At 63.9% G+C, this 26,715-nt stretch overlaps 7 protein-coding genes across 7 annotated transcripts; 4 read left to right on the top strand and 3 right to left on the bottom strand.

Annotated features, from left to right (window-relative positions):
- Positions 1 to 975: 975 nt before the first annotated feature.
- Positions 976 to 3,751, bottom strand: EMIHUDRAFT_211614 (hypothetical protein; the record flags this gene model as incomplete). The annotated part of the gene is made up of 2 exons (XM_005767783.1): positions 976 to 1,021; positions 2,808 to 3,751. The coding sequence occupies 2 exons, from the start codon at positions 3,749 to 3,751 to the stop codon at positions 976 to 978; spliced, it is 990 nt and encodes a 329-aa protein (XP_005767840.1).
- A 641-nt stretch (positions 3,752 to 4,392) lies between these two features.
- Positions 4,393 to 5,160, top strand: EMIHUDRAFT_211613 (hypothetical protein; the record flags this gene model as incomplete). Its single annotated transcript, XM_005767782.1, has 1 exon — positions 4,393 to 5,160. The coding sequence occupies one exon, from the start codon at positions 4,393 to 4,395 to the stop codon at positions 5,158 to 5,160; it is 768 nt and encodes a 255-aa protein (XP_005767839.1).
- Positions 5,161 to 5,545: 385 nt separating this feature from the next.
- EMIHUDRAFT_211612 (hypothetical protein) lies at positions 5,546 to 6,037 on the top strand (the record flags this gene model as incomplete). The annotated part of the gene is made up of 3 exons (XM_005767781.1): positions 5,546 to 5,656; positions 5,745 to 5,902; positions 6,022 to 6,037. The coding sequence occupies 3 exons, from the start codon at positions 5,546 to 5,548 to the stop codon at positions 6,035 to 6,037; spliced, it is 285 nt and encodes a 94-aa protein (XP_005767838.1).
- Positions 6,038 to 6,193: 156 nt separating this feature from the next.
- On the bottom strand, positions 6,194 to 6,819 carry EMIHUDRAFT_103368 (hypothetical protein; the record flags this gene model as incomplete). Its single annotated transcript, XM_005767780.1, has 3 exons — positions 6,194 to 6,297; positions 6,369 to 6,447; positions 6,529 to 6,819. The coding sequence occupies 3 exons, from the start codon at positions 6,817 to 6,819 to the stop codon at positions 6,194 to 6,196; spliced, it is 474 nt and encodes a 157-aa protein (XP_005767837.1).
- Positions 6,820 to 14,989: 8,170 nt separating this feature from the next.
- Positions 14,990 to 17,893, top strand: EMIHUDRAFT_211608 (hypothetical protein; the record flags this gene model as incomplete). Its single annotated transcript, XM_005767779.1, has 5 exons — positions 14,990 to 15,092; positions 15,300 to 15,844; positions 16,343 to 16,737; positions 17,101 to 17,759; positions 17,856 to 17,893. 5 exons carry the CDS (start codon positions 14,990 to 14,992, stop codon positions 17,891 to 17,893), a joined length of 1,740 nt encoding a protein of 579 aa, XP_005767836.1.
- A 2,634-nt stretch (positions 17,894 to 20,527) lies between these two features.
- EMIHUDRAFT_211606 (hypothetical protein) lies at positions 20,528 to 21,667 on the top strand (the record flags this gene model as incomplete). The annotated part of the gene is made up of 1 exon (XM_005767778.1): positions 20,528 to 21,667. One exon carries the CDS (start codon positions 20,528 to 20,530, stop codon positions 21,665 to 21,667), a length of 1,140 nt encoding a protein of 379 aa, XP_005767835.1.
- A 2,608-nt stretch (positions 21,668 to 24,275) lies between these two features.
- EMIHUDRAFT_103364 (hypothetical protein) lies at positions 24,276 to 25,299 on the bottom strand (the record flags this gene model as incomplete). The annotated part of the gene is made up of 2 exons (XM_005767777.1): positions 24,276 to 24,593; positions 24,625 to 25,299. The coding sequence occupies 2 exons, from the start codon at positions 25,297 to 25,299 to the stop codon at positions 24,276 to 24,278; spliced, it is 993 nt and encodes a 330-aa protein (XP_005767834.1).
- Between the last annotated feature and the right edge of the window lie 1,416 nt (positions 25,300 to 26,715).

Genomic DNA, 26,715 nt, shown 5'->3' with positions numbered 1-26,715 from the left:
TATGGATCTGGTCAGCATGAGACGGGAGGGGCCGGGGTGGCGGGCGTCGGTACGCCGAGTACAGTGTGGTAGCATGGATGTCGCAGCCGGCGAGGCCAAGCGTTCGGCTGGGAGAGACCGGGGCCCGGTTTTGTATTTTGGGCTCGGGGTGTGTGTGTCGTCTGTGTATCTTTATCTCTCTTCCGTGTGATTCGCTGAGACTGTGCGCTGCGTGTGGTCAGTTTATATGGCACCGGCCCCCTGTGTTTTCGTGTTTCTGCTATACTGAATTTTTACTACTGAAAGAAAAGAAAAATTCGCGCCCGGTGACAACACCACACGGTGGTCGGTGAGAAACTGAGATTATGTGAGATGTGACATCCACAGAGAGTTAAAGACAGACGTGTCGGAGTTTTGTGTGTGCTGAGTGCGGCTGTGTAGAGTGTACTGGTCTACTGTGTCGACACACGGTACGGCTCTAGCCTCTACCCGGCCGATGACCGGATGAGGTTGAGGATGTGACTTGGTGACAAGACACACTGACCCAGCTGACAACATGACACTAGGACCCCTCGCGGGTACCGCGGGCGGCAGCGTCGTCGGCGGCGTAGGGAATTGCTCGCCGGGGTGATCGAGGTGGAAGTGACGGTGAGGGCGACGAGGGATTTCCCAACGGGCAGCGCGAGCAGCGGAGGCTCGTAGGACCGTAGCCTTCGAGTGACCTGCAAGTGAGTTGCGTCCGAGCACTTCCGTAGAGGATGTCGCGGCAGTTGAGATCTGGACAAACCATGAGGTTCGCCTCATCGTTCCGATAGGACCCTTGATTGTAATCAGGATCCCACCTGTAGATTAAGTCGTGGCACGCATTTCTCGACGTCGCTCGGGCACACTCGCACGGCGGCGGCAATGGTGGAAGAGGTGGAACAGGTGGCGGCAGCGCCGCCGGGCAGCTTATACACCGGAGAGAAGCAGAGCCGTAGCCTCGATCACTGCACGTTAACCGACTCCCGTCCGAGCCGTAGATTGGGCGACAGATGTAATCCTGGCAAATCATGATGTTGTTCGCTCTATTTAGGTACGCTCCATCATTGTACTCAAAAAGCAAGTCGTGGCAGCTTCGCACCAAGGACCTCGACTCGGCGCAAGGACAAGTCTCATGTGACTCTGGCGGGGGGGCCAACCTTCCCCGCTCTGGTGACGACGGAATGGGCGCTGGCGGTGGGGAGGAGGGGGTTGACGGTAGTGGCGGCGGCGATGGCGGCGGCGGCAATGGCGAGGCACTTGGGGGCGACGGTGAAGGTGACGGTGAAGGTGACGGCGGTGGCAGCGGCAATGGCGGCGGCGGCGGCGGCGGCGGCTGTGGTGGCGGTGGGGATGGCTTTGGCGACGGAGGTGGTGGCGGCTTTGGGGATGGCAGCGGCGGCGGCGGCGGCGGCGGCGGTGGCAATGGCGAGGCGCTTGGGGGCGGCGACGGTGAAGTTGACGGCGGTGGCAGCGGCGATGGCGGCGGCGGCGGCGGCGGCGGCTGTGGTGGCGGCGGGGATGGCTGTGGCAATGGAGGTGGCGGCGGCAGTGGGGATGGCGGCGGCAGCGGCGGCGGCGGCGGCTGTGGTGGCGGCGAGGATGGCTGTGGCGATGGAGGTGGCGGTGGAGGTGGCGGTGGAGGTGATGGTGGCGGCAGTGGCGGTGGCGGCGGTGGTGGTGGCGGTGGTGGCAATGGCGAGGCGCTTGGGGGCGGCGATGGTGATGGTGACGGCGGTGGCAGCGGCGATGGCGGTGGCGGCGATGGCGGCGGCTTTGGCGGTGGTGAAGATGGCGGAGGAGCTGGGGACGGCGGCGGCAGTGGCGAGTCGCTTGGGGGTGGGGACGGTGTAGGTGATGGCGGCGGTGGCGGCGGTGGCGATGGTTGCGGCGATGGTGGTGGCGGTGGTAGTGGTGAGGGACTCGGAGGGGCTGATGGTGCTGAGGACGGTGGCGGTGGCGGCGATGGAGGCGGCGGTGGCGAAGGCGGCGGCGGCGGCGGCGGTGTCAGCGGCGGTGTCAGCGGCGGTGATCGTGGCGGTGGAAGCGGTGGAGGCGGTGGAGGCGGTGGAGGTGATGGAGGCGGTGGCGGCGGTGGTGGTGGCGGTGGTGGCAATGGCGAGGCGCTTGGGGGCGGCGACGGTGATGGTGACGGCGGCGGCGGCGGTGGTAGCGGCGGCGGCGGCGGTGGCGGCGGCGGCGGCGGCGGTGGCGAAGATGGCGGAGGAGCCGGGGACGGCGGCGGCAGTGGCGAGTCGCTTGGGGGTGGGGACGGTGTAGGTGATGGCGGCGGCGGCGGCGGTGGCGATGGTTGCGGCGATGGTGGTGGCGGTGGCAGCGGTGAGGGGCTCGGAGGGGCTGATGGTGCTGAGGACGGTGGCGGTGGCGGCGACGGAGGCGTCGGCGTTGGAGGTGGCGATGAAGATGGCCGCGGCGGTGACAGTGGAGGCGGCGGCTGCGGCGGCTGTGGCGGTGGCGGTGGCGGCAACGGTGGCGGTGCTTGCGGAGGCAGCGGTGATGGTGTCGTCGTCGTCGTCGTCGTCGGCGTCGGCGTCGGCGTCGGCGGCGGCGGCGGCGGCAGTGGCGAGATCATCTGTGGGGTTGATGGTAAGGATGGTGGTGGCGCCGGCGACGACGATGGCGGTGATGGTGGAAGTGGCGGCGGCAAATGCGGCGAAGGTTCTGCTGATGGCGTTGACGACGGTAGTGACTGTGGAGGCGGCGGCGGCGGCGGCGATCTAGGCGATTGTGGTGACGGGCCTGGTGGTGCGACGAGAACAATAACTGTGGTGGGTGGCACATCGAACCCGACCGTAGTTCCCAGCTCCTCGCTCATGCTGGCCAGGAAGCTAGGTTGCAAGGCAGAGGCCGTGATATCATCGGCGGACGGGCCTACTGCGGCCTGAACGATCGTCACCAGCACTGTATTGTCGCCAAGGTCTTCCAGAGTGATCTGTTCGGCCGTTATATTGGCACCCGAGCCGGCAAAGGACGCGATCAACGCAGCCTCGATGGCATCCAACCCGATTGCGTCGAGTGCACGCCGCCGAAGCCTGCCGCCGCCAACGTCGAGCGAGAACGAGGTGGCGGCGACTTGGACTGCTCCCGGCGACAAAGGCGGTGGGGATGAGGGCGGGGGGCAGGGCGCCTCCTCCGAGAGGAACCGCCCCGCTACTCCCGCCGACGACCCTCGCTCGCCCAACATTGTCGATGCCTCAGAGGCGTCCAATACCGAGGACCCAGACCCTTTATCGGGGCCGTCAGAAACGCCGCTGAAGCGCGAGAAGGCGAACTCAGTCGCGTACGGCGAAGCCATTTCGTACATTGTTGCATTGCCCTCGATCGCGCCCTCTGCCATGGCACTGGTGATGAACTCGCCGTCCTGTGGGTAGCTATCGACGTGGCCGTGCCTCGGCTCGTTGGACGAGAAGCTCTGGCCAATGATGCCATGCGGCATGACACGGGCGGCACTGCCACGAGCATGGAAACGGAAACTCACATCAATGCGGTGCCTAGGTCCTGAGACCCAGTCATAGACGTGGTTGCCCCGCACAGTGATGACCCAGCTGCGCCAGGAGAATTGAGCGCTAGAGAAGCTCATCTTGATAACCAGGTCGAAACACCGCTTGAAGCCTCCTCTGCCGAACTTGAAGCGGCGCTTCCCGCAGGATCCATTGATAACCTGCCAGCCCCAGTTGCCTTCGTTGAGCTCTCGAGCGAAGAAAGAGCTCTCGAGGAGCGTCCTACCCATACGCGCAGTCACGTGTGCTTCCGTAATGAACGAGCCGTGCACAGTCAGCCTGCCTTCTCGCAAAGAGAAGACAGCATCCTCTGTTTTGACGTTGACCGAGAGACCAGGCGCGGAGAGAAAATTGTAAAGAGTACCTATGTCAGAAAGTCAGTCATGTGACCAGCCGAAGCGCTCGTGTCTATTCAGTTGTTTCTCCTCACCGTTGCGTCCACGGAAGTCGGCTCGTCCGCCGTGCGCAAAGGACAGATGCGGGTCACGGAATACTCTCGACGAAAGTGGACACTGTGTGACGAGCGGCAACAAGAGGTGAAACATCCCCTGTCTGTGTTGCTGGCGTGCCTGCGCGTGCGTGTGCGCGTGCGGATGTGCGTGCGTACAGGTCGCAGCTGTGATCGATCAAGTGCGCCCAAAACGGCGCGTTGACCCCGGGGGCGAGTAAACAATTTGCATAAACTTACCAGGAAGCACCTAACACTAAGGGTGGCCCGCCACAACGACCCCTGGAATTGCGACTCGCCGCTTTCCTCCCGCTGTGATCCTGTGTGAGCTCTGTGTCTTGGTTTGCCAACAACATACCGACACCTAACACTAAAGAAACCACATTGCGGAGCTTCCATGTCGGCACCCCGACACATACTCGTATGCCGATCCTCGACGACGCCGGTTTTGGCGACATCGACGCCCTCCGACTGAAACTCCAGGGGATGCTGCGATCCGCGGCGTCGGTCGTCAACAGCGACGCTGCTCAGTGCTCTCCCGAGAAGTGCTCGCCCGACATGCCGCCAGCAGCAGCGTCGACCAGCACGTTTGAGAGCTGTGGGCTCACGCTGCGCAGCCAGCTGGTTATGGGAGGCGCGCGGGTCTGGCCGGCGGCGGTCGCTCTCGCGGAACTCCTGCGCGAGAGGCCGAGCCTCTGTCGCGGCGCGAGGGTGATTGAGCTCGGGGCGGGAGCTGGCGCTCCCGGCCTCGTGTGCGCAGACCTTGGCGCGTCCTTTGTCCTCCTCACCGACGGCGACGCTGACCTCTTGCCTCTTCTCGCGGCTAACGCCGCGAGAAACGGCTTTGCTGCCAAAACGAGATGTGCCTGCTTCGACTGGCGCGACGCGCGGCAGTTGGCACGGATCGCCGGCGGAGAGACGGAGGACGCGACTTCCGACGCGGCGGACGGGACCGGGTCGGCAGGCTGCCTCGAGCGAGGGCGAGCCGCCGCGTCCTTCGCCTTCGCGCCGCTCGTTGGTCCGGCAGGATTGGGCGAGGAGAGCAGCGAAGGAGGCGCGGGAGCAGGCGACTTTGACCTCGTGCTCGCCGCAGACGTCACCTTCTCGTTTGGCGACGTGCGGCCTCTCGCGCGAGCCGCGGCGTCGCTGCTCCGTCGGGCGGAGGGAAGTGGCGACAGGAGCGCGGCTTGAGGCCCCGGCGTGGCTACCCGCCCGCCTCTCACGCGTGGCAATGTCCCGCCCCTACCACGCAGGAGGCTGCTGCTCGCACGCTCCGGCCTGTTCGAAGAGCTCGAGCCGACGCTCCTCGCGGCGATGCAAGAGGAGGGGCTCGAGCTGCTCTCGCGGAGAGAGGGGAGCCAGGCCAACGCGACGGCGAGACCCGGATGGAGCAACCTGTCGCCCGCTGGGAAATGTTGCACCGACGGCTTGGTGCCGATGATAGGTGCTCGAGCTTGGCTGGCGATAGCTACGTGAAGTACTGCGACCTGGGCGACTCAATCACAACGGTGCTGTCGCGCGGCGGTGTCCTGGACCTCTGCATGCACATGTTGTGCATTTGCATGCACATGCATACATGCATGTCCATGCATCCAACCCGACGGCCCACGACCGGTCGGTCGGCGTCTGGTCCCCCGGCGTTTGTCTCGAGTATTTTGCGATTCGGTGTGGCAGCGGCAAGCGGCATGTGAGTTTTTTACGTACGGCTCGTACCGTCGGTACCACATGGACATGGCCGGTACGCCGCGGCGTAACCCGTAAGCCATCTGCTCCAGGTGTTTTTTGCATTTTGGACTGCGTTTTCGGTTTTGCTCATGGAGCAAGTGGCTAAAAGCCACCTGCATTTTGTGCAAAAAGCTGCAAAGGACTCGTGGAGGCACGTGGCGCTTTCCGCGTGTGTCTCGTGCAAAATCCGGCATTTTGTGGCTTTCAGGTGGCACGACGCGAGTCAGGTGGTGTCTGGTGTGGAGCCTCTGTCACACCACCCCTACCTGGGGACATCTATGTACTATGAGTGACCCCTAGTGTTCGCTGTTCGCTCGTACCCGATAGTGACACGTACATGTAACGGACTATTCGATGCGGAAGCAGTCGGCTTAGGCGAACAGGCGAGGTACTTGGTGAGGTGCCATACAGAGAGAATTATCGACCGGAAGGTCTCTGCAGTCTGGAGCCGCGTGCACCGCGTTCACACAACTTAGAACTCGAGGCGGGCTACCCCCTCCTATTCCTGTTCGAGCTCAGCAAAAATCATGGGGTCTTCCCTCGCGAGCTGCTCCTGGTAAAACTCGCCCGTCTCGAACGGCACCACTATCAGCAGCGACTTGCCTGCGAGGGTGATGGAAGGCGTTGGGTCTCCACCGGGCGGGCAGGACTGGCGCTCGGCTGGCGGCTCGCACCCGTCTTCTGCGCCTCGAGGTACTTCTCCTTCGCCTCCCCCTTGAGGTCGGGGATGACGCGCACCAGCGCCTCGCACACCTGCAGTCACAGAAGGGCAGACGTGGCTCGTGAGCTGGCGGCGCTTGCCGGTGCTGGGGCACCGGCCACGAGCTCGCGCACCGGCTCCTCCTCGTAATCCTCGTCGCCGAGGAGGATCACCTTGTGCATCGGCACCTCCTCCGTGTTTTTCATGAGCTTGGGCTTGGCCACGATAGCTGCCGGCCCGGACCCGCCCTTGCCGCTCCCGCCGCCGTCCGTCACCTGTCGTGTCTTGGTCTTGGCGGGAGCGGGCGCCAGCTGCATCGTCGCGGCGGCAGCGCGCTGCGCGCCGCAAAGCGGCGCCACGCCTACCCGGAGCGCATCCACGCCCGAGAGCAGCAGCACGAGCGCTGTCCAGATCGTGCCTCTCATGGATGCCTAAGCGTGAATTCACTAGCTAGGCTCGCAATAATCGCCTTTTTAGCCCGATCTTACAGCTTATTCGAATGTCTTCTTACGTTGCTTCGTGAGCGATTCAGCCGTCATTTACCCTCCTTTCACCCGCCCTTCACCCGCTCTTCCCCCGCCTTTCAGTCAGCCGCCATTCAAGACACATTTACACAACATTGAACCGCGTTTCACAAACAAACATGTTTTCCGCTCTTCGGCGACACGCTTTGCCTTGAAGTTACCGCACCTACGCTAAATTCAAGCCCCTTCAAGCCAATTTAGCCTCTCTCCCTCAAGGCCCTCCAATTTATGGGCAGGCAGGAACACTGGTCACTGCGGCGGCTGCTAAGTAAGCACCCGCACCGCCCAGTGAGATGCGTGTCGCGGGCTAGGATAAGGACCATGATCTGTCTCCCACAGATCCCACATTTCATGATGAGGGAATCAATGCCGATGAGCAAGGGCTCAGTCCCGGCCATGTGTCCCTCGCCGCGCGCCTTGGCACGAAACGCAACCTGGATGCCAATCTGGGGTCTTTCGACCGAGTCTGATTTCGCCTCGCCGCCTCCCGATGGTGGTAAGGCTGGAGAGCCAAACTTCGCCCCAACTGCGAAACGATTGCGATTGGAGAGAGGTTTTTGTTTTGCGATTGGCGTTGGCCTGAAGGACTTGCCCCGTTGCTGAATCTCGTCGATGCACACACACCTTTCGCTGCGAAATATAATTGGGAGCTCAAACCTATCATCATGGTTGCAACTGAAAAAGACCTGAGCCCTCCCCCTACTCTAATTTGTGTCGAGCCTGTCTGCTGTGACACTCAGTTGTTTTGTTTACATTTACAAATGTAATTTGTGTTTCGGAAACGGCACGCCGCCGGATTTGCCGCGATTTCCGGCCTGCCTTTGCTTAGACATGGATGCGGCTGGTACTGAACTCGGAGAAGATCTCGTCGACGCGATCTGCCGAGGCGACGAGGGAGCCGTGCGGGCGTGGCTCGACGGCAACGGCCGTGTCAACTCGACGTTGGGCGGTGGAACCGCGCTGATGTTCGCAGCCTCCCACGGCCACGAGCGGCTGGTCAATATCCTGGTGCAAGCTGGCGCAAATATCACCCATCAGGACACCGATGGCGACACCGCGCTGATGTCTGCCGCCGACAACGGCCACGAGAAGGTGGCCGACCTGCTGATTCGGCACGGCGCGGATGCGGACCAGCAGAATTGCTGCGGCGGCACCGCGTTGATGATCGCCGCCCAGCACAGCCATCTCGCCGTGGTGCGCCGCTTGCTGCAGGCGGGGGCAGACACGCAGAAACTCGACTCGGAGGGTAGGTCTGTGATGCAACTGGCCGCGGGGCCAACGCTGACGGCGGTGATGGAGGCAGAGACAGACGCCCGGCTGGCCGAGTTGGAGACGCTAGAAGCCACGTGCTCTAGCAGCGAAGCTTCATGGCTAGTGGAATTGCGGGTCAAGCTCGCGCATATGAGAGAGAGACTCTCTTCGCATATGAAGCTGCAGCAGGAGGAGCATACAAAGCAGATGGCTCACTTCGCGGAAAGAAAGGCTATCCTTGACGCTGAAAAGCAGCAGATGGAGAAGAAGATGGCGGACCTCAACGCGCACATTGATGTGCTAAAGGAGGCGAGCACGCCCCGTCGCAACGGCAGTGGAACTGTCGAGCGGCTCCGGCGGCGGCAGCAGCGCAACTCGCAGGCGGAGGCTGGCCACAGCTCGCCACGGGCCTCCGGCGGAGCCTCCGAGGCCGATGGCTTAGCGGCAGAGGCGGCGGCGGCGGCGGAGGCGGCGGCAGCGGCCGCCGCCGCCTCCTTGCTCGCTGAGGAGGAAGCTGCGCAGTGGATCAAGAGCAAGAAGATGCAGCGGAAGGGCAAGGTCGGCAAGGGCAGCCCCAGGCCGGCGGTGCAGGAGGCGCAGGGTGCGGACGCATCTCAAGAGTGCGCGCTAGCGGGCCAGGTGGAAGCGCCGCGTGCGCCAGAGACGGAGTCAGTGCACGGTGGCATCCCCTTCTCGCAGCTCCTCAAGCTGCTCGAGCGCGTGGCGCGGTGCGAGGAGGAGATTGGGACCGGGCCTGCCGCCGACGGGGCGGATTTGAAAAAGCGCGTCGACTCGCTGGAGGCCATCCTCGGCGTGGCGAGCGAGGGCAGCATCGTGGAGCGGCTCGGCGCCATCGAGGGCCTGATTGGGAGCGAGGCCACGCTGGAGGCAGCGCCGGTGGCAGCGGCGGCGCCAGCCGATTGGCTGGCGGTGGAGGAAGCGCGCGAGGAGGCGGAGCGGGCTGCGCGTGCCGAGGCGGCAGCAGAGGCGGCAAGGGTTCAAGCGATGGAGCGCGCCGGTGCCTGCCTAGCCGAGGAGCTGATAGCGAGGGTCGTTTCGGACGCCGCGAAAGATCTTGCGGCGGCGGCAGTGGAGCGGCGCACGTTGGCGGCGGAGGCTGCGAGGCAAGAGGTGGAAGAGGCGTCGCGACGAGAGGCCGAGGCGCAGGCGCGGCGCGAGGCGGCAGCGGAGGACAGGAAGTGGCGTGAGCTAGAGGCGACGGCCAAGGCGGAGGCGGCGGCGGCGGCAGCGGCGGCGGCGGCGGCGGCTGGGCTTGTGGCGCCCGCGCTTGCGTCGGCGGTGTTGGAGGCGAGGGCGGAGGCCGAGAAGACGCGGCTAGCCGAGAGGGCGCCGCTAGCGCCCAAGACGCCCGAGCCGCGAGAGGACGGACGCAAAAAGAGGTGGGAGGCCGAGAGGGCGCGGCTAGCGGCCATCGAGGCTGCCAAGACGCCCGAAGAGAGAGCTGCAGAGTCGTCGTCGTCGTCGTCGGCGGCGGCGGCGGCGGCGGCTGGGCGTGTGGCGCCTGCGCTGGCGTCGGCGGTATTGCAAACGAGGGCGGAGGCCGTGAAGGCGCGACTAGCCACGGTGGCGGCGCTGAATGCGGTGGCGCAAGAAGCAAATGATTGGGAGGTAGCGCTGGCTCAGATGGCATTGTCGGCCTCGCGCAGACAGGCACGGACAAGCCGCACCGCCTTCGTGGCGCGTCTCATAGAGCAGCTGGACCTCTTTTCCCGCTCGTGGCTCGCTCAATCCGCCAACATGAGCGGCCCCTCTCTCTTCGTCGCTAACAACGCCTCGCTCGTTGTCCCTTTCGGCAGCTCCGCGTCGCTTCTCAGCGGCCCCGCCTCGGATGTGGACCTCGCGGTGCTCCTCGAGCTGCCGATGGAGGAGCAGCGCCGCTTCGTCGAGGCCCTCGCCCAGCAGCCCTTCGCGAGTCCCTTCAGTGCGATGGTGGCTACGCCGGTCCCGCTTGCGCGCGTCCCGATCTGCAACCTCCGCGACCCTGTGTCCGGGCTTGCTGTGGACGTGTCGGCCGGCAATGCCATCGCGATTGACAACACATTGCTGATTCGGACGTACATGGAGCTGGACGAGCAAGGCCGACAGCTCTGCGTGCTGGTAAAGGCGTGGGCAAAGGCGAGGCGGATCTCCTCGACGCGAAACAACACGCCATCGAGCTACGCGTGGGTGCGACGCCCCCGCCCCCCCGCGTGCGGCCGCCTCAAGCATCGCACTTATAGGGCTGCCACTGTCCCCGCGGTCGCCAGGTCCTGCTCGCCATCTGCCACCTGCAGAGCTGTCAGCCTCCCGTGTTGCCTTGCCTCCAGTCGCCCGAGTATGCCGCAGCCGCGGCGACGCTCGCCCGCGTCGATGGCATGGCCGGCACCTGCTGGGTCGAGAACACCACACTGACGCACGACGGGCACTGCGTAAGCTACGCCTTTTGTGGCAGCGCCGCCGCCGCACGGACCATGTGGAGGCCGGGGGCGGCGGTGACTCTCGCCGGCGGCGGAAAGAGGCTCGCCGAGCTGCTCCGCGGATTCTTTGTCTCCGCAGCACAACTGGCGAACGGCGCCCTCGCCGCCACCGCCCTCGCCGCCACCGCCCTCGCCGCCACCGCCCTCGCCGCCACCGCCCTCGCCACCCTCACTCGCACGGCGGGCGCTCGTCGCATATCTCGCCATACCTCCCCACATCTCCCCACATCTCCCCACATCTCCCCACATCTCCCCACATCTCCCCACATCTCGCCAGGTCCGCCGACGGCAGCCGCCTCGCCTCGGCCTCTTCCGATGGCTCGGTGCGCGTGTGGGACGCTAAGAGCTGCGACTGCCTCCACTCGTTCCGCCCGCCCGCACCCACCGGCGAACTCGCGGCCGCCGTCCAGGCGCTCTCTCTGCGCGCTGTCTTGACGCGCCCTGCGGTGGAGCACAGGCGCCGAGCTCGCCGTCAACAGCGCCACGTTCTTGCCAAACTCGTCCGACGCGCTGCTCGTCTGCAACCGCTCTGCCGAGGCGTTTGTGACGTCGCTCTCGGGAGACATCACCACGCGCCTCGCGTCGGGCGAGCCCGCCGTCGTTTCTTTCTGGGGTCGCACGGGGGCGGAGCGCTCAGTCACGACTTCGGCTGTGAGGTAGGCAAGCGGGAGGGCGGCGACTTCATTGCTTCGATGGTGACAGCGCAGGGCGGGTGCGCGCACTCCGGTGAGCGCGCTGCCGGCCGCGCCTCTAGAGCGGAGCCTCGACCTCGTGAGCAGGTGGGTGCACGCCGTGGCTGAGGACGGTTTCCTCTACTCCTTCGACCTCGGAAAGGGCGAGCTCGGCCACTTGCTCAAGGCGCGAGCGTTGCCCGAGATGCAGCCGAGAAGCAGCCGAGATCTGGTCGAGAGAGCAACGGGCCCGGCGTGAGCCTCCCCTTGGCAAGAGAGGTTCGCCCTTCGGCCAAGGTCTGCCCGAGGCCATGTCGAGAGATGTGGCCCAGATCTAGCCGCGAGCCCACCCGAGGACTAGTCGAGAGGGCACACCGCCGCTGCCGCTGCCGCTGCCACCACCACCACACCACCACCACCACCACCAAGCCGCCGCCGCGACCGCACCGCCGCCGCCGCCGCCGCCGCCGCCACCACCACCACCCACCAAGCCGTCACCGCCGCTACCACACGAACCAACACCACCACACCATCACCAGTCGAGCTCGCCCCCGCCGGGTCGTCCGCAGGCGCACGAAAAGGACGTGATCGGCGTGGTCTCCCATCCGCACCGCAACCTCGTCGCCACGTGGTCCGACGACGGCACTCTCCGCCTCTGGCGGGCGTCGGCCCATGGCGACTGACGCCCCCGGCCGGCGCAGCGTGGGGGGGACCGGGCCCGCCGCTTTGTCTAGGCTCTAGCCACCGCGCTCGCGATTTGCGCGGGGGCCGTACAATGCTCAGGGTATCTACGTAAGCTCTGGGAAATCCACTCTGGGCCTCTGCAGATTGTTGCAACTGAGAACTGTAGTACTCACGAAACACAGCTGGCGTGTGAGCCGCCCCGCAAGTTTGCCAAAAGTTATACGGACCGGTACTGGCGCACTAACGGCAAACTGACTGGGCGTGGCGGAGACCGGAGTCGCGGAGTCCCCGGAGGGAGAGCGGAGAGAGGCGAGGCCGAGGGCGATCGCCTCAGCTCTCTGAGTCTGACAGCGGTCCTCAGTCGCGTCCCACGCGTGCCGACATCAATCATCATGTGGACATCGCGATTCGCGAGGAGTCTGAGCATGGTCTTACTTGTCTCGCTTGGCGACGGCGAGGACCTTGAACAGGGATGTATGAGCAATGGTTTTAATATAGGCCCCAGCTCCACACATGTATGCGCCCCCCACACAAAGCCATGCCCCCCCCCCCCCCCTCATCATTTCTCGACATACGCACAACGGAGCTCAACGGCTCAACGCACCCTGCCAAGGTACGACGCACCCCCGCCAAGGAGGTCCCCGTTCCCCAAAGGAAGTCCTCCACCTCACGGCTTGAGGAATTTGATGGCGGCGGCCGCAGCCGCCGCCCCCGCCCCGGCACATGCGGCCATTTTGTAGAGCTGCGCGCGGTGCGCCGCTTCCTTATCGTAGAGGCAGCCTGTTGGGTGATTCACATGCCACTCGACCGCAGGCGAGACCTGGTTGTGAAGCAGGGGATGCGAGAAGGCTCCTTGACCCCCTTCTCAAGGACGCGGAGGAGCGCGTCGCCCGTGGACGGATTGCTCGCGTGCATGATGTTGTGCAAGTCTGCCATGCGGATCAAGGCGAGCACCTAATGGTTGGTCAAGGGGGTCGAGTCTATGTGCCAAAGCAGGACGAAGGTTGCCGAGGGGCGGGGAGGAGAATGGATGTCGAGAGCGTCATTGAAGTGCCGTCGTGTCGCAGTCATTTCTCTACGTTGAGGAGCGAGGCAAAAACGCTCAAGCGAGCGCACGTCGTGGATGTGCGGGTGCGGGTCGAGCGGATCCGTAAAGAAGATCATGCCGCCCAAGTCGTCGACACACATCAGCGCGCCCACCTCAGCGTCGCCTATGTATGAAAACGAGTGGACATCCAAGAGACATGACATGCGGGCCCGAATTCACACTCACAAGTGTCGCCTCCAAGGGGGCCACCATACCCCTGGCCCACGACTGGCTCGACGACCTCGTCGATGCGAAGGAGGCCCTGCGCCCCTTCTCCGTCGCCGGCTCGCGGTACAGCGGGTACAAGTGGAAGCCTCTGCACGATCACATCAAGCGCCCGCTCTTGAACCACCTCAACGGCAACTCGCGTACAATCTGTCCGCTCCTCTCCTGCGGTCGGTGCTGGACTCCTTCAACGTCAATGAGTGGGAGACGGTCCTCCACTCGTCCTTCGACGTCCAGATCGCGGAGGTGGTGTACGACATTGGTTATGGCGCGATCGATGCCGCCGAACGCCAGAGCAGGCGGAGCAAAGCTTTGACTACAAGCAAACCGCGACCATGAGCAAGTGAGCAACCACGCGGCGAGCATCGTGGTGGCGCAGGACATCTGCGATGAGTGCCGCTTCAAGCACGGCGCGAAGTACATGCGCGACTGGTCCACGCGCTGCTGCGCCGGGGACCCATACGACACGGTCTACCCGAAGCCGTGTATCGCCGAGAGCGAGAGCGCGTCGCTCACGCTCGTCGTCACGGACTTTGGGACGGGCAGCATCGACACGTTCATGGCCAACCTCACTCGGGCCCGTCAGGCCCTCGCCGACGCACAAACCAGCCCCGACACGTGCACTCACCTCGACGCGTGCGCCAGCTACTCGCTCCCCTTCGACGAGATCATCGTGGTCACACCGGAAGCAGAAGTCGCGGAGTACCGCGCAACATATCCGGACGCGAAGGTCACGTTCGTTGCTCGACGCCTTGAGACGGGCCGCGAGTCGCCGTGGTGGAACATCTGCACCACCAACGTCAGCACGGCGTGGTTCATGCAAGTCACCTCCTTCTTCTCCTTCGCGGAAGACTTCCGGCTCCCGGTGCACACCCGCGCCGACGGGGAGCTCGTCCCTCTGAGCCCGTACATCGAGCACGACTCGAGCTACTGCGGGCGAAAGTGTCGCCAGGAGGTCAATGAGGCGCGGCAGTTCATCCACCCGGGCGCGAATCGGCGGTACCTGCAGTCGCACGCAGTCTACAACACCGCCATTCGCGACCAGTACTGCGGCGAGCTGGCGGCGAGATCAACATGTCGGCGTCGGTGCCTGGCCTGACCAGCTACAACCCACTGTAAAGGGCCGCGTCGCCGAGGGAGTGCTGCAGCGCGAAGCCCTCTGCCCGCAAGCCGAGCTCTCCACACACGCCTTGCCCCGTCGCGTCGCCTGTCTGCGAGAGATTATTAGAAGCACAAGAAATCAGCACTCACAGTGCCTTTGGGCTCGGCGCTTGTCCCTTGGGTTGTCTGTTTTCTTTCTTTCTTTCGGCGCTTGTCGACATTCTTCCTGTCTGTAAAGTTGCACGGCATATGCCGTCGGCACGCTCGAGGTCAGACTCCTCCGTCGCATAGATAGGGAGGGGGAGGATATACTCTCCTGTTTGTGTGTTTATAATCTTGTGTTGAGTTATTTTCATTGTCGCGCCAGTCCCGTCCCAGTGTCGTGAGGGAAAAATTCTTTTCATTGTCCACATTTCCGGACCCTCCTGGCGCCGCGTGTGGGGGAGGGGGGGGGGGGACCAGCCCTGTTGATGTTGGCGAGAGCAGCGTCGTTCGCTTCGTCGGTCGGGTCTCGTCGCTGCGGCTCGTCGCTGCGGCGCCGCTCGCGCCGGTGGTTACAGGCTCGGCACACATATATGCCGCGACGGGCCACTCTCCTCGGCGCCGCTCGGGTCGCCGTCGCCGCGACGCTGTTCGTCGCCGCCCTCTACAGCATCACCTCTGGCCGGCCCAGCCCACGTCCAGCTCTGACAGCCGCCAATACGTGGACCACACGGCCGAGGTCGGTCTTCTTTGCTCCCTCTGCTCTCCCGCCACCGCCACCACCCGCACTGCTCGGAGACCGGATGGTCAGTCAGACTGCTCCGCTCAGCGTCGGCGATGGCCCTTCTCTGCGAGCACGGCGCCGCGAGCGGCGAAAGCTGCTGCCCGTGCGGCCGAGATCAGACCTGGTGGCGACGGCCTCGACGTCGGTGTGGCACGCTCTCGGAGACTCGCTCGCGTTTGTCCACGTGCTATGCTCGCGCTTCAGCATTGGCCAGGGCCGCCAGTCCGCGCTGGTTGCGGCGAGGCTCGCGCTCTTCGTGTCCATTTGCGCACCCTCCATCCGGGCGCAGACGGACGGCCGGTTTGTCTGGCTGCTGTACGTGGACGAGTCGCTGCTGCCCGCCGACCGGACGGCGCTGGAGGAGGCGGTGCGGGGCATCGCAGGCGCGCACATCGTCGCGCTGCCAAAGGACGGCGAGCACGCCGCTGCCTACGAGGCTCCTTGCCTCCGCCAGATCTCGCTCGCCGGCCTGCCGACTGACCCTCCCTCTGCGCTGTCGGGCGCGCACCGGCGGCTTCCCGGCGCGGACAGGAGGGAGAGGGGAGGCCAGCGAGAGTTCGAGCGCGCCTCGCCCACCGCACGTAGGCGGCGCGTCTACCTGACGTCCAGACTCGACGCCGACGACGCCCTCGACTCCAGCTTTTTCGCAGCGGTGCACGGGCGCGTCGCTTCGGCGGCGGCGGGCGGCGGCGGCGACGGCGGCGGTGCCGACGGCTTCCCGCTGTACCTCTGCCACTTGCACGCGCTGGCGTGGCTGCCGAGCACGACCGCCGGCAGTGGCGTCGTGTCGACCGAGGCCGCCTCCCCGCCTGCAGTCGACTCGTTCCCCGGCAGGAGGCTGGCTCGTCGACTTGTCTGCAGCTCGACGTCTGTAGGATGCGATCGCCTCGTGGCACTGCCTCACGCCCGGCCTCACAAAGGCAAGCTTCTCGAGGCGCGAGCCCGCGCGCCGATGCGAAAGCCCGCCTGCCGCATCCCCCCTCCCACTCGTCCCTCCCCCCTCGCCCTGCCCGCCTGCCTCCACCGCCTCCACCGCCTACCCGCCTCCCCCAGCCTCCCTCCCCGCCCCACACGCCTCCCCCGCCGCCCTCCCAGCGGCACGCCTCGCCCCCGCAGGGAGGCGCGGTCGGTGCACGCGGTCTCGCACACCGAGGTGCGCAAGGGCAGCCGCCGCGTCGCCCTCCTCGACTCTGGCGAGCGGTGGAGCGGGCCTGTGCGAGCGCGCACCGTCACCTCGGACGGGCTCAAGGGGGTGCGGTCCGCGCGAGAGACCGCGGTCGGCGGCGGAGGGGAGGGGAAGCGCGCGGGCGCGCCGGCACGCGACGCGGACGATGGCACGGTGCCGTGGGCGGCGCGCTACGGCATCTCGCCCGCGGAGCTGCGGCGAGCCAACGAGGAGCTGACCCGGCTCGAGGCGAGGGTGGCGGAGGAGCGCGTCTCGCCGGACGGCAACGACTGCGTCGCCGACTTTTCGTGCGCGCTGCACCTCGGCAAGAAGGCGCCCGCTCGCCTCGCCCGCCTGACGAAGCTGGCCAAGGGCAAGCTCAAGAAGGGCCGGTCGAGTCGGAGAGAGAGTTCTCTATCGAGTCGTCGGCCCTCGCGCCGCCGCGGCGAGCCCGGCTCCGCGCACGACTCGGCCGAGCTGCGGCGGCATAGGTCTAGAGACTGAGAGAGAGAGATTTTTAGCAATACCAAACAACTCTAACACTCACACGTTTGTTGAGACTGAGGAGAGACGAGAGTCGACAGTCGAGAGTCGTACAATCATCAATTTTTTGGAGCACTTGCAGCACTTGGAGCACTCGAAGTGCAGTTAGCAGCCCTCACATCCAAAGCGCACCCAGGTCGGATGATGTGTGCTCCCGAATTCTTTTTCGAAGGCATCATGTTGTCTACTCGACGTCTTCTGCCGCTTCGCAGCAGCGCTGAATCTGCGCGCCGCTGCTGCGCGGGTCGTTCCGGCGGGCGAGTGCTGGCGGAGCCGGGCGTGGCGGACGAAGAGGCGCAGTGGGGGCCTCGGGTCGCGATCAAGCTGCTAGTGGCTGGCTGGGTCGGCTTGAAGCTTGGCGAGTACTTTCTCTCCAAGGACGCACTGATGGTCAGCTCGACGGTGGTGCTCCTCAAGAGCGAGCACGCCGCCAACCGCGCCTCTGGCCTATATCGCATGGAGCGGTGGCACCGGTCAAGCGGCGCGCGTGAGGCGGCAGTCGAGCTCGGGTGCATCGAGCACATGCTGCGCGGTGCGCTGGCCACGGCTGCGGCTGACCCCGCCAGCTCGAACGTCGCCCTGGGCCTCCTCGTTGAGCTGGCCGGTAGCGTGGACGCTGCACCGGAGCAGATTGTGCGGCTCGGCGGGGTGACGGCGGCACAACAGGTGTGCGGCGCGATGCCAGCAGGCGGCGAGGCCACTAGCCGCTGCCGCGAGCTCGCAGAGCAGCTAGAGCGCGCGCTCTCAGGCACACCATGCGTGCCGACGCCACCGCCGCTGCCGCCACCCGAACACCGGCGAGCGGGGCCTGCGTATGCCCTCCCTCGCTTCGGAGAGGTGGGTGAGTCAACCGTGGGAAGCGGCAGTGGAGGTGGGTCCTCGCACTGAACAAAGAAGTCGCCTCTTTTTCCCACGGCAAACACAAATGCGCATTACACTGTCCTACATCACTGCATCCGCGCTGCAGCGCTGGTTGTGTCGGCGCGCGCAGTAACAATCGTGTGAACCTGACGGCTGACGCTGGCTTGGGTCCTGTGACCACGCCGGGCTCAGGTGAGAATCCTCTTGGGCTGCCGCTGGACCCCAGCTCTAGGCAGTTGGTTGTGTGAGCGGAAAGGGCAAAAGTTTGCTAACGATACCATGCACCTACTCCGCACGTCTGCTTGAGCGCTGCCTCTTCGCAGGCGCGTTCCCATCGTTTTCGGGGCTCGTTTGAGCACTTGTTGCACCGCTCGTGCAAAACAATGGTAGGAGGGCCGGGATCGTGGGGATGGGCCCTTGCGCAAAGCTGGGGATCAAAAGTAGAGCAGGGCTCTGATCCTCATTCTCTTGGGTCTTCGGGTCGGTCTGAAGCTCGGGTTCGAAATGTTGAGCAGTCATCTGAGCACATTTCGGCGGGGCAGCACCCATGAGTGAGAGACGGGCAAGGCTTGGCACAACCAAGATACGTCACTTGAGTGTGGGTTCAGCTAACTTCGTAGGACACGAGGGGCGGCGCGAGCACCTTCGCCCGCGTGCAGCAGCCCCGGCGACGAGAGATAATGTCTGGCGAGTCAACCCGAGATGCTGGGCGAGCCTTGGCGAGCAGCGTTCAGCTGTTCCCACAGCAGGCTGGAAGTACCTCGCCAGCCGTTACACACCGCCGCGAGATCGTTGCTGCCATGCTGCGCTTACGCAAGATCCCAAAGATACAAGGAATCCACCCGGCTTCTTGCGCGCTAGTCTCGCTATGCGGAGATGTGAATGAAGTGAGCCAGTGCCACATGAGAGAGGTCCCCTGCGCCCTGGCCTGGAAGTGTCGTGTAGAGAAGAAAAAAGATGGCGCGCGCGCGAGAGAGAGGTTGCACAATGTGTGACAGCCCCTTGGCTCTGCGTCCTTGGAGTTAGATGACATATGACAGAAACACTTGCAGAGTGTTAGCGTACATATTGGCGAGATGTGTAAGATGTTAGTGCAGCAGCCACTCGTCGAGGGGATTCTCCAGTCGGGCCTTCCTATGAGGCTGAGACCTGGTGTCGTCGGGTGTGAGGCGCATGACGCACGTTGTGACGCCATACGTAGACAGCGTTGGCTCGTCTGCCTCGAGCCTCTCGCCCGTCGTGCGGTCGTACATCTTCCAAGAGCCCCTCCCTTCTGCGGCGGCCCTCTTTGCCGCGGCAGAGTACGCCGCGGCAAACGCGTCGCAGAGGACCAGCGCGAGGTCCTTGCCCGGGCACGCGCGTGCGTGCTTCCACGCCTCGTCGCCCGGCCGGCTCGCAAAGTCCGCAAAGCCGATGATCTTCTCCGCGTACTCTGCGAGCGGACGCAGCTTGAAGGTGAGCGAGTCAGCGCCCCAAGCCTCTGGGTCGACCTGCGCGGACATGAGGTCGAGGATGATGGTCTTGCCGCTGCGCGTGTGGTACGCGAAGCCGCCGACCGGGTTCCACCTTCGAATCGTCTCCCATACGTACTGCCGCCGCAGGGTGGGGTCCGACTCGAGGGCCAGCAGCTGCTCGCCGCCGAGGGTCTCGAGGGGCAGGTTGCGCTGCCCCCATGCGAGGTGCGGCAGCTGCACGAGCATCGGGATGACTGTCACCACGGACTTGCCGCCGGCGAAGAGGTTGGCGTCGAATACTGTCGAGGCGAGCTGTGTGAGCCGATCCTCATCGAGCGCCTCGTCCGGAAGCCTCGGGCGCAGCGCCTCGCGGTACTTTGCGATGATCTCCGCCTTGGTCTGGAGCGTCGGCTTGTAGTCGAAGATCGAGATCGGCAGGCAGCGGACGCAGCCCACCAGGCAGCTCGGGAAGGGGTCGAGGAACGCGTTTGTCGCCATGGAGGCGAACAGGCCAAAGATCTGCTTAGGACGACCCCGGCTAGTCGCCGACCACACCCACAAAGAACCCTGCACAAAGATCGCAAGGGCGGGGGCCTGTTCCTTTTTACCCATCTCACAGTAGAGAGGTGTCCGTTTTTATTTATTTATTTACTTCTTTGTTTCCTTCTTTTTGCTAGTGCGCGCCTGTCCCCGTGTTGAAAGAAAGAAAGAAAGAAAACAGCAACTAGGAAGGGAGGTGTAAAAAGGAAAGAAAGAAAGACACAAGCGAGGGATGCGGATGGGAGGACGGCACGCCCCCACCACACAGGGATTTTAAGGAGAGGGGTGTGTTGCTAGCTTGCTAGCCGTCGCCCACCCTTGGGCGTCTGCCTCTTCCTAGTACCTATATGTTAGAGAGAGAGTTTGTCTCTTCCTATCTCTCTTAAAGAAAGAAAGAAAGAAAATAAATTCAACGGAGGGACCTATCTAAAGAAACAAAGAAAACAGAAAGGGAACAAGAAAGAAAGAAAACCGAGGAATTCTTTGCTGCGGGCGCGCTAGTACCTACATATAGAGAGAGTTTGTCTCGTGCATCTCTCTTAAAGAAAGAAAGAAAGAAATAAATTCAAGAAAGAAAAGTAACAAGAAAGAATTCTTGAGATACAAGCCTCTCTCACAGCACACTGGCACGACAAGGGCGCGGACTGGCGCGCACTGGCACACACACAGGCTCACCAGAAAACCCAAGCCGCGCGACGAACCCCTCTACCGGCGCGCTTGCCGCTCAGCAGAATCCTACCTCCACTGCTGCATATTAGCAAGTTTTGAGTGCTGCATCTCCGTCATGAAGACGATGCTGCCCAGCGTAGTCGCCATCGCGCTTCTGCCGCCGCGATCGCATCAGTGGCGCAGTGTCGCATCGGTGGCGGCGTCGCGATCGGGCACCCTGCAATGTGCAGAGGAGGCGCGAATCGCCGAGGCGGCTAGCCCAGTCGTTGCCCGCCCGAGCATCACGGGCGCGGAGTACTCGCGCGGCCTCGCCACCGTCAGCTTTGTCACCCTTCTCTTTGCCTCCAACTCACCGGTGCTCCGCTCCGCCTTCACCTCGGTCGAGCACGTGCCGCCGCCTCTGCTCGTCAATGCCGTCGCGAGTGGGACGGCGCTCAGCGGCCTGATCGTGGGTGCGCCGCTGCTGCGGGGCGTGCCGGCACCCGCGTCGATCGAGGCGAGTGCGACGAGCGAGTTGAACAGGGAGTCGCTACGCGCCGGGGCGGAGCTCGGCCTCGTCAAGTGCGTCGGCACGAGCTTCAACCTGTACGGCCTGTCGCTCACCTCCGCCGACCACGGCGCGTTCCTGATACAGCTCACGACCCTCCTCGTCCCGGTCGCGCAAGCCTTCCAGGGCGTCCCCATACCGCCGCGGATTTGGGCCGCCGTCGGCACCGCGCTGGTCGGCCTGGCTATCTTCACGGCCGACCCCTCCGACGCGGCCGCCTCCCTCTCTGGCGACGCCTCGTGCGTCGCGGCCGCGCTCTGCTACGCGCTGTACGACCTCCGCCTCTTTGTGTGGGGCAAGCGCGTCACTCCTCTTCGACTGATCCAAAACAAGGTGGCGGCGCAGGCGGCGCTGGCGGTGACGGCGGTGCCGCTGCTGGCATATGCGGACGCGCGCCAGTTTGTCGAGAGCGTCACGCCGAGCGATCTGGTGGCTCTCGCGCCCCTCGTGCTCTGGAGCGGCATCGTCGTCAACGGCGTGGCGCCCTTCCTGCAGGTGGGCGGCCAGCAGGCGGTCGGGCCGGCGAGAGCGCAGGTCGTGTACGCGTCTGGCCCTCTGTGGGCGGCCCTCCTCTCGCTTGCCGTGCTGGGCGAGACCATCGGGCCGCAGGGCCTGCTCGGAGGCGCCGCGTTCCTGGCCGCGGTGCTCCTCGCCGCGGGCACGCCCGCTCCCGACCCGGCGTGCGAGGAGGAGGTGTGTGAGGTGTGATGAGATATATTTGCGATTGAGTGTGTGGTGTTTCCGGTTCCCTCGCTCTGTGGTACAGGTTGCAGTAAACTTGTTTCTCGCAGCCGTAGAGTACACACACCTGTGAGAGGGCGGTGTCGGCGTGTGTTCGCGCTGCGCAGGGCCGACATTCCTGGATAAAGCAGACACCAGACCTCGGTTTCCCATAGGGTTTCTGCTGCGGTTTCCCATCGCGGTTTCCCATAGCCGAAAACCCAGGGGTCGGTCGGTTTCTGCCGCGCGCTCTGTTTTTTCTGGGATCTGTTTTCTGGGACACCCGCCTCGATTTCCCGTGGGATCTGCCTGTGGGTCTGGTTTCTGCGGTGTGAAGACATCTCCCGCTTCGTCCTAATGAGCTCATTCCGGCCAATGAACAGGTGTACCCCCGTCCGAACCCGGGGGTATCGAGCACGAAATCACAGAGAGAAAGAACAGTGACGGGATATGTTATCTGGGATCTGCTTTTTCGGTCCCCGATGGCGAGCTGGCTCGACGATCTCGGTCTCAACGAGCTCGAACACATCAAGGATGGCGCAAGTGCCTTCGCGCAGGAGCCCCACCCAATCAACTCGGCGGAGGATTTCATCAGCTTCGTGGTTGCGCTCAACCTCTACCCACCTGGGACGCCCTTACGCGCTGAGCGTATTGCTGGGGAGATGCCGGCAGGCCTCTCCGCTCCTGCGGTGCGGTATCTGCTAAGCAAGCTGCCCATTGTCGATCGGCTTGCCTCCCAGCTTCGCGACGACCCGAGCCGCAAGACCGTTCGGCTCGTGCCGGACGTGGAGCACTGCGTGGCGTGTGGCCTCGCTGGGGAGGCGGTACCCCTGGTGGTCAAGCGGGCTGACAAATGCTCATCTCCAACGGTCTATGCGGAGCACGGGCGACTGAAGGGCGAGCTCAATGGCCTCTCCTGCCCTCGGTGCTCCGCGTGGCACAGCATGTCGTACGCTGAGGGCGGCACGCGCATCCCAGCTGGCAAGCAGGTGCCCTACCCAGGGGCGACTGCATCCTCACGCCGCTGGATCCATGTGCAAACAAACGAGGTCCCGGTCAAGGATGAAAAATGTGCGCGCCTCTGCACCGCCCGCGTAGACTTTGATCTCGCTCGACTTGAGCTGCGTCCGAACCTTCTGCTGTCGGACGCGCGGCATGCAGCAGGTTTTGCTGTAGCAAGGGGTCCGCTTGAAGATGCAGCTGGCTAGGCTATTGAGCACGCGGTGGATCAGGGTTGCCTCAGACAATACGCTTAGCTTTAGGTCCTCAACCGTGTCCGTATCCTTGACTTCGATATGCGTGATGGCGCAGCGGGGAATCACGATGAGCGACTCCTTGTTGGCTGTGAAGAGTTGGAGCACAGAAGGCGTGCAGCAGAGCTGCCACGAAGCAGCGGAGTCATCGGGCTTGACCTTCAGCCCAGCAGGAGAGAGCTGTCCGTCCGAAATGCGCGGGGATGGACGCTTCCCAGATCGCTCCTCGGCGGCGTCAGCGTCTTTCCGCGCGAGCTGAACCATGTCTGCATGCTCCTGCCACTCCGCATGCCGAATGAGCTGATCCATTGTCGTAAAGATGGGCGTGCCATCGTCACCGTCCAGTAACTCGCACAAGTACGACCGGTCCTTCTCGAGCCTCGCCACGCCGCCGCTCCTCTTTGCGCCAGGCTGCTTGCGCGCCGGGTGTGGAGAGCCCTCGGTGGTCATTGTCAGGCGGTGGTGCAGCTTTCACCTCTCGGGCACGTCGACGAATTCCTTGCAACGTGCCCGCGACGTCGGTTACGCTTCCCGCTCTCGTGAGCTTGTTTGTGTCTGTGTCGCTCGTGCGTGTCGTCATCATCTGTCTTGCGTCCACCCATACCGCGTTGGTGTCCAGTCCGAGCCTGACTGTTCTTCACCTTCCTACATACATACATCCCGCTACGATCGTCTATTAGCTTGAGCACTTGAGCACTGGATAGGGTCCGATTCCGCATGGTACGGGACCCCTCGATCGTCTCACCCTCCCTCACTGGTGTGTTCATTGGGGGGGGGGTCATAACAAACACGGTACCAGGATCGAGGTGCACGCTGCTGAAGCAGTGTCGTCCCCCCTCTCCATCGTCTCCCTGGGAGCTGGGAGACGTCGGCGGTGATGGCGGCGTGACCGATCGAGCTCCGAGTAGAGCTAGAGGGGGCGTTCCGCCGCTAGGGGTCACCCAAAGCGCAGAACCAAAACCTGACCAAAACCCTCGGGCCGAGACCCGTGTTTACTTGTAACTCTTGACGGCCCATTCCCCTCGAACGCGCATCCCCTTAGGGCTAGGGCTTTTTTGCTCGTAGCCCGTCCCCGAGCATCCGGCCCGCTGGGTGCGCTTCGCTTAGCTCCAGGCCCTGGGTGTCAGGTTACCAACCTGCAGAGTGCAGTCTGCACTCCAAAAAAGTTAAAAGAGAGTGCTCTCTCCAAGATATCAACATCCTCATCAAGGCGGCGCGTGTCGCTGACGATATGGCGCCGCGGGCCGTGAAAAATCACACACGTGTGTGTTGAAAGTTCTGTGAATAATCAGAGGTACGACTGAACGCCGCTGTTCGTGCCACCACCCCCCTCAGCGGCATGCTCAGCGGGCGGCGCCCTCCTCAGCGACGCGAAGCTCAAAGTGGGGCGCGAGGAGAGCGCAGGCGGCGTCGAGGCGGTCGCCCGGCACGAGGACGAGGTTCGTATCGCCCGTGCTCACGTTCATCATTGGGAGGGCGGAGAGCGGCAGGCACACGCGGGAGAGCAGTCCCGGCTCGGCGGCGCCCGACGGGACGACGATGGAGAGTGCGCGCCAGCCTCGCTCGAGGGTCGGCCCTGCCGCATGGAGGAGCGCCGACGCTGACGCCGGGTGCGCCTGGGTGAGCGCGTGCAGCGCAGGCGATTCGAAGATGAGCGACACCTACTCGCGCAGGAGGCAGCCTCTCGCACACGGCAGCTAAGAGCACACCCTTTGTCGGAGGTGGACGGTGAGCCTCGCCGCCCATCTCGAAGACGTGCGTCAGCCCGGCGGCCGGCTGCAGCGCAAACAGCCACAGGAGGGCGTGCGCCGCAGCGGGGAGCTCGTCCCGAGAGAGGCTGCAGATGCAGACCGGTGCCGGCAGCACCGTCAGCACCATCCGGTCTGCGGGCGGCGGCGGCATCGCGGGAAGAGAGGACGGCTCGTCGAGCGTGCGCTGCAGAGTGACGAGTGCCCGCTCGGTGGCACCCTCGCGGACAAGGAGGAAGTTCCGACCCAGCGTCGTCATTGAGAGCACCGGGATCGCCTCGGCCGCGAGACGCGCCGAGAGCGCGGAGAGAGTGCCAGCTATCTGCGAGCCACGCCGCGTCTCGGACGACTCGTGCAGGTAGAGGCAGCGGAACGTGTCCTCGTCATCGCCGCTGCGCGGCAGCTCGCTAGCCAGGGCAGCGAGCCCGCTGTCTGCCAGCAAGAATGCGCCCGAAGCCGTCACAGTCAGCGAAAACATCGAGTCGGTGTGGTCGCCAAACAGTCCGCCGATTACGGCGTGTGCGATACGGTGCATGTGCTGCCGCGGAACGGCGCGGGCCAGAATCGCTGAGCGGTACGTAAAGACCGCGAGCGTGGAGTAGTCGGTGGGAGAGCTCATAGCACGCGCCAAGTCGAGCTCTCGCCGCGAGCTGTGGCCGCCCGCTTTCACCACACCTCCCAGCCCTCTAGGTCACAGCCGGTAGCCGGTGAACCTGCCCTTGTCGTGCCAGTGTGCTGTGAGAGAGGCTTGCATTTTAAGAATTCTTTTGTAGACCGCTAGGATTGAGAGAAGCCCCGCTCTCAATCCTAGAAGTCGAAGGATTGTCAGCAGCACTCCTCGTAATCGTAGCATCTCTGTACGATTGCTAGCACCTACGCTCGCAATCCTACATCTTCTAGGACTAAGAGCAGCTCCGCTCCCAAGGTGACTGGTGACGCCTACGACTACTACCAGCGCGCTCGCAATCCGAGCAAAGTCTAGGTTGCGAGCAGCAATGCTCACAATCCGAGCAACATGCCTCCGATTGCGAGCAGTAGCGCTCGCAATCCTACATCTTGTAGGACTATGAGCGGCGGCGCTCACAATCGTACCCAAGATCCAAGGATTGCTAGCATGCGCACAGAGGGCACTCCCAATCGCTCCAGCCGCGAGCGCTTGTGAGTGAGCGCGCCGGGAGGGTCTCCTCACAATCCAAACAGTGATCCCACCGATTGCGAGGGGACCCCCGCTCGCAATCCTAGAAGTCGTAGGACTGTGGGCGGTGTCGCTCGCAATCGGCGAAAGTTCTAGGATTGCGAGCGCTACTGCTCGCAATCGGAGGCATGTTGCTCGGATTGTGAGCAAAGCTGCTCGCATCCTAGACTTTGCTCGGATTGCGAGCGCGCTGGTAGCAGTCGTAGGGTCACCAGTCACCTTGGGAGCGGAGCTGCTCTTAGACTTAGTCCTAGAAGATGTAGGATTGCGAGCGTAGGTGCTAGCAATCGTACAGAGATGCTACGATTGCGAGGAGTGCTGCTCACAATCCTTCGACTTCTAGGATTGAGAGCGAGGCTGCTCTCAATCCTAGCGGTCTACAAAAGAAGGTTCACCGTCACAGCCTTGTTATGAGAGGAAAATACCTCATATGGCGCTCACATAAACGCACAACCCCGGGCCCCGAAATCGCACAGTGACAGTCAGACATGCAACACGGGTTCACCCTTGGGGACCCGCGGTGTGCACACACAGGCAGGGGGCCCTCCCAGCCCTCTAGGGGGTCTCGCCTCTGATATCGCCATCAAGAGTGGTCATCGCTGATTGTTTCTGAACAGTTTCTGGCCGCAGTTACGTCCCTGATGGGGGAGCCACAGTAGCTGTACGCACGACGCGCTGTACGGTAGAAGGGAAAAGGAATTTACAAAAAGAAAAGGCGGCATGTGCTGTATGTCGACCGTCCGCGCTGGCGGCGCTGTTGCAGAGGGTGACGAGGCGGCCGCTGATCGCGAGAGCGGCCGCCGCGATCGCAAACGAGGCTACGAATGGCTGTGCGTTCCC

The sequence above is a fragment of the Emiliania huxleyi genome (assembly GCF_000372725.1).
Source record: "Emiliania huxleyi CCMP1516 unplaced genomic scaffold EMIHUscaffold_48, whole genome shotgun sequence".
NCBI lineage: Eukaryota > Haptophyta > Isochrysidales > Noelaerhabdaceae > Emiliania > Emiliania huxleyi.
This window is presented reverse-complemented; position numbering and strand designations above follow the sequence as displayed.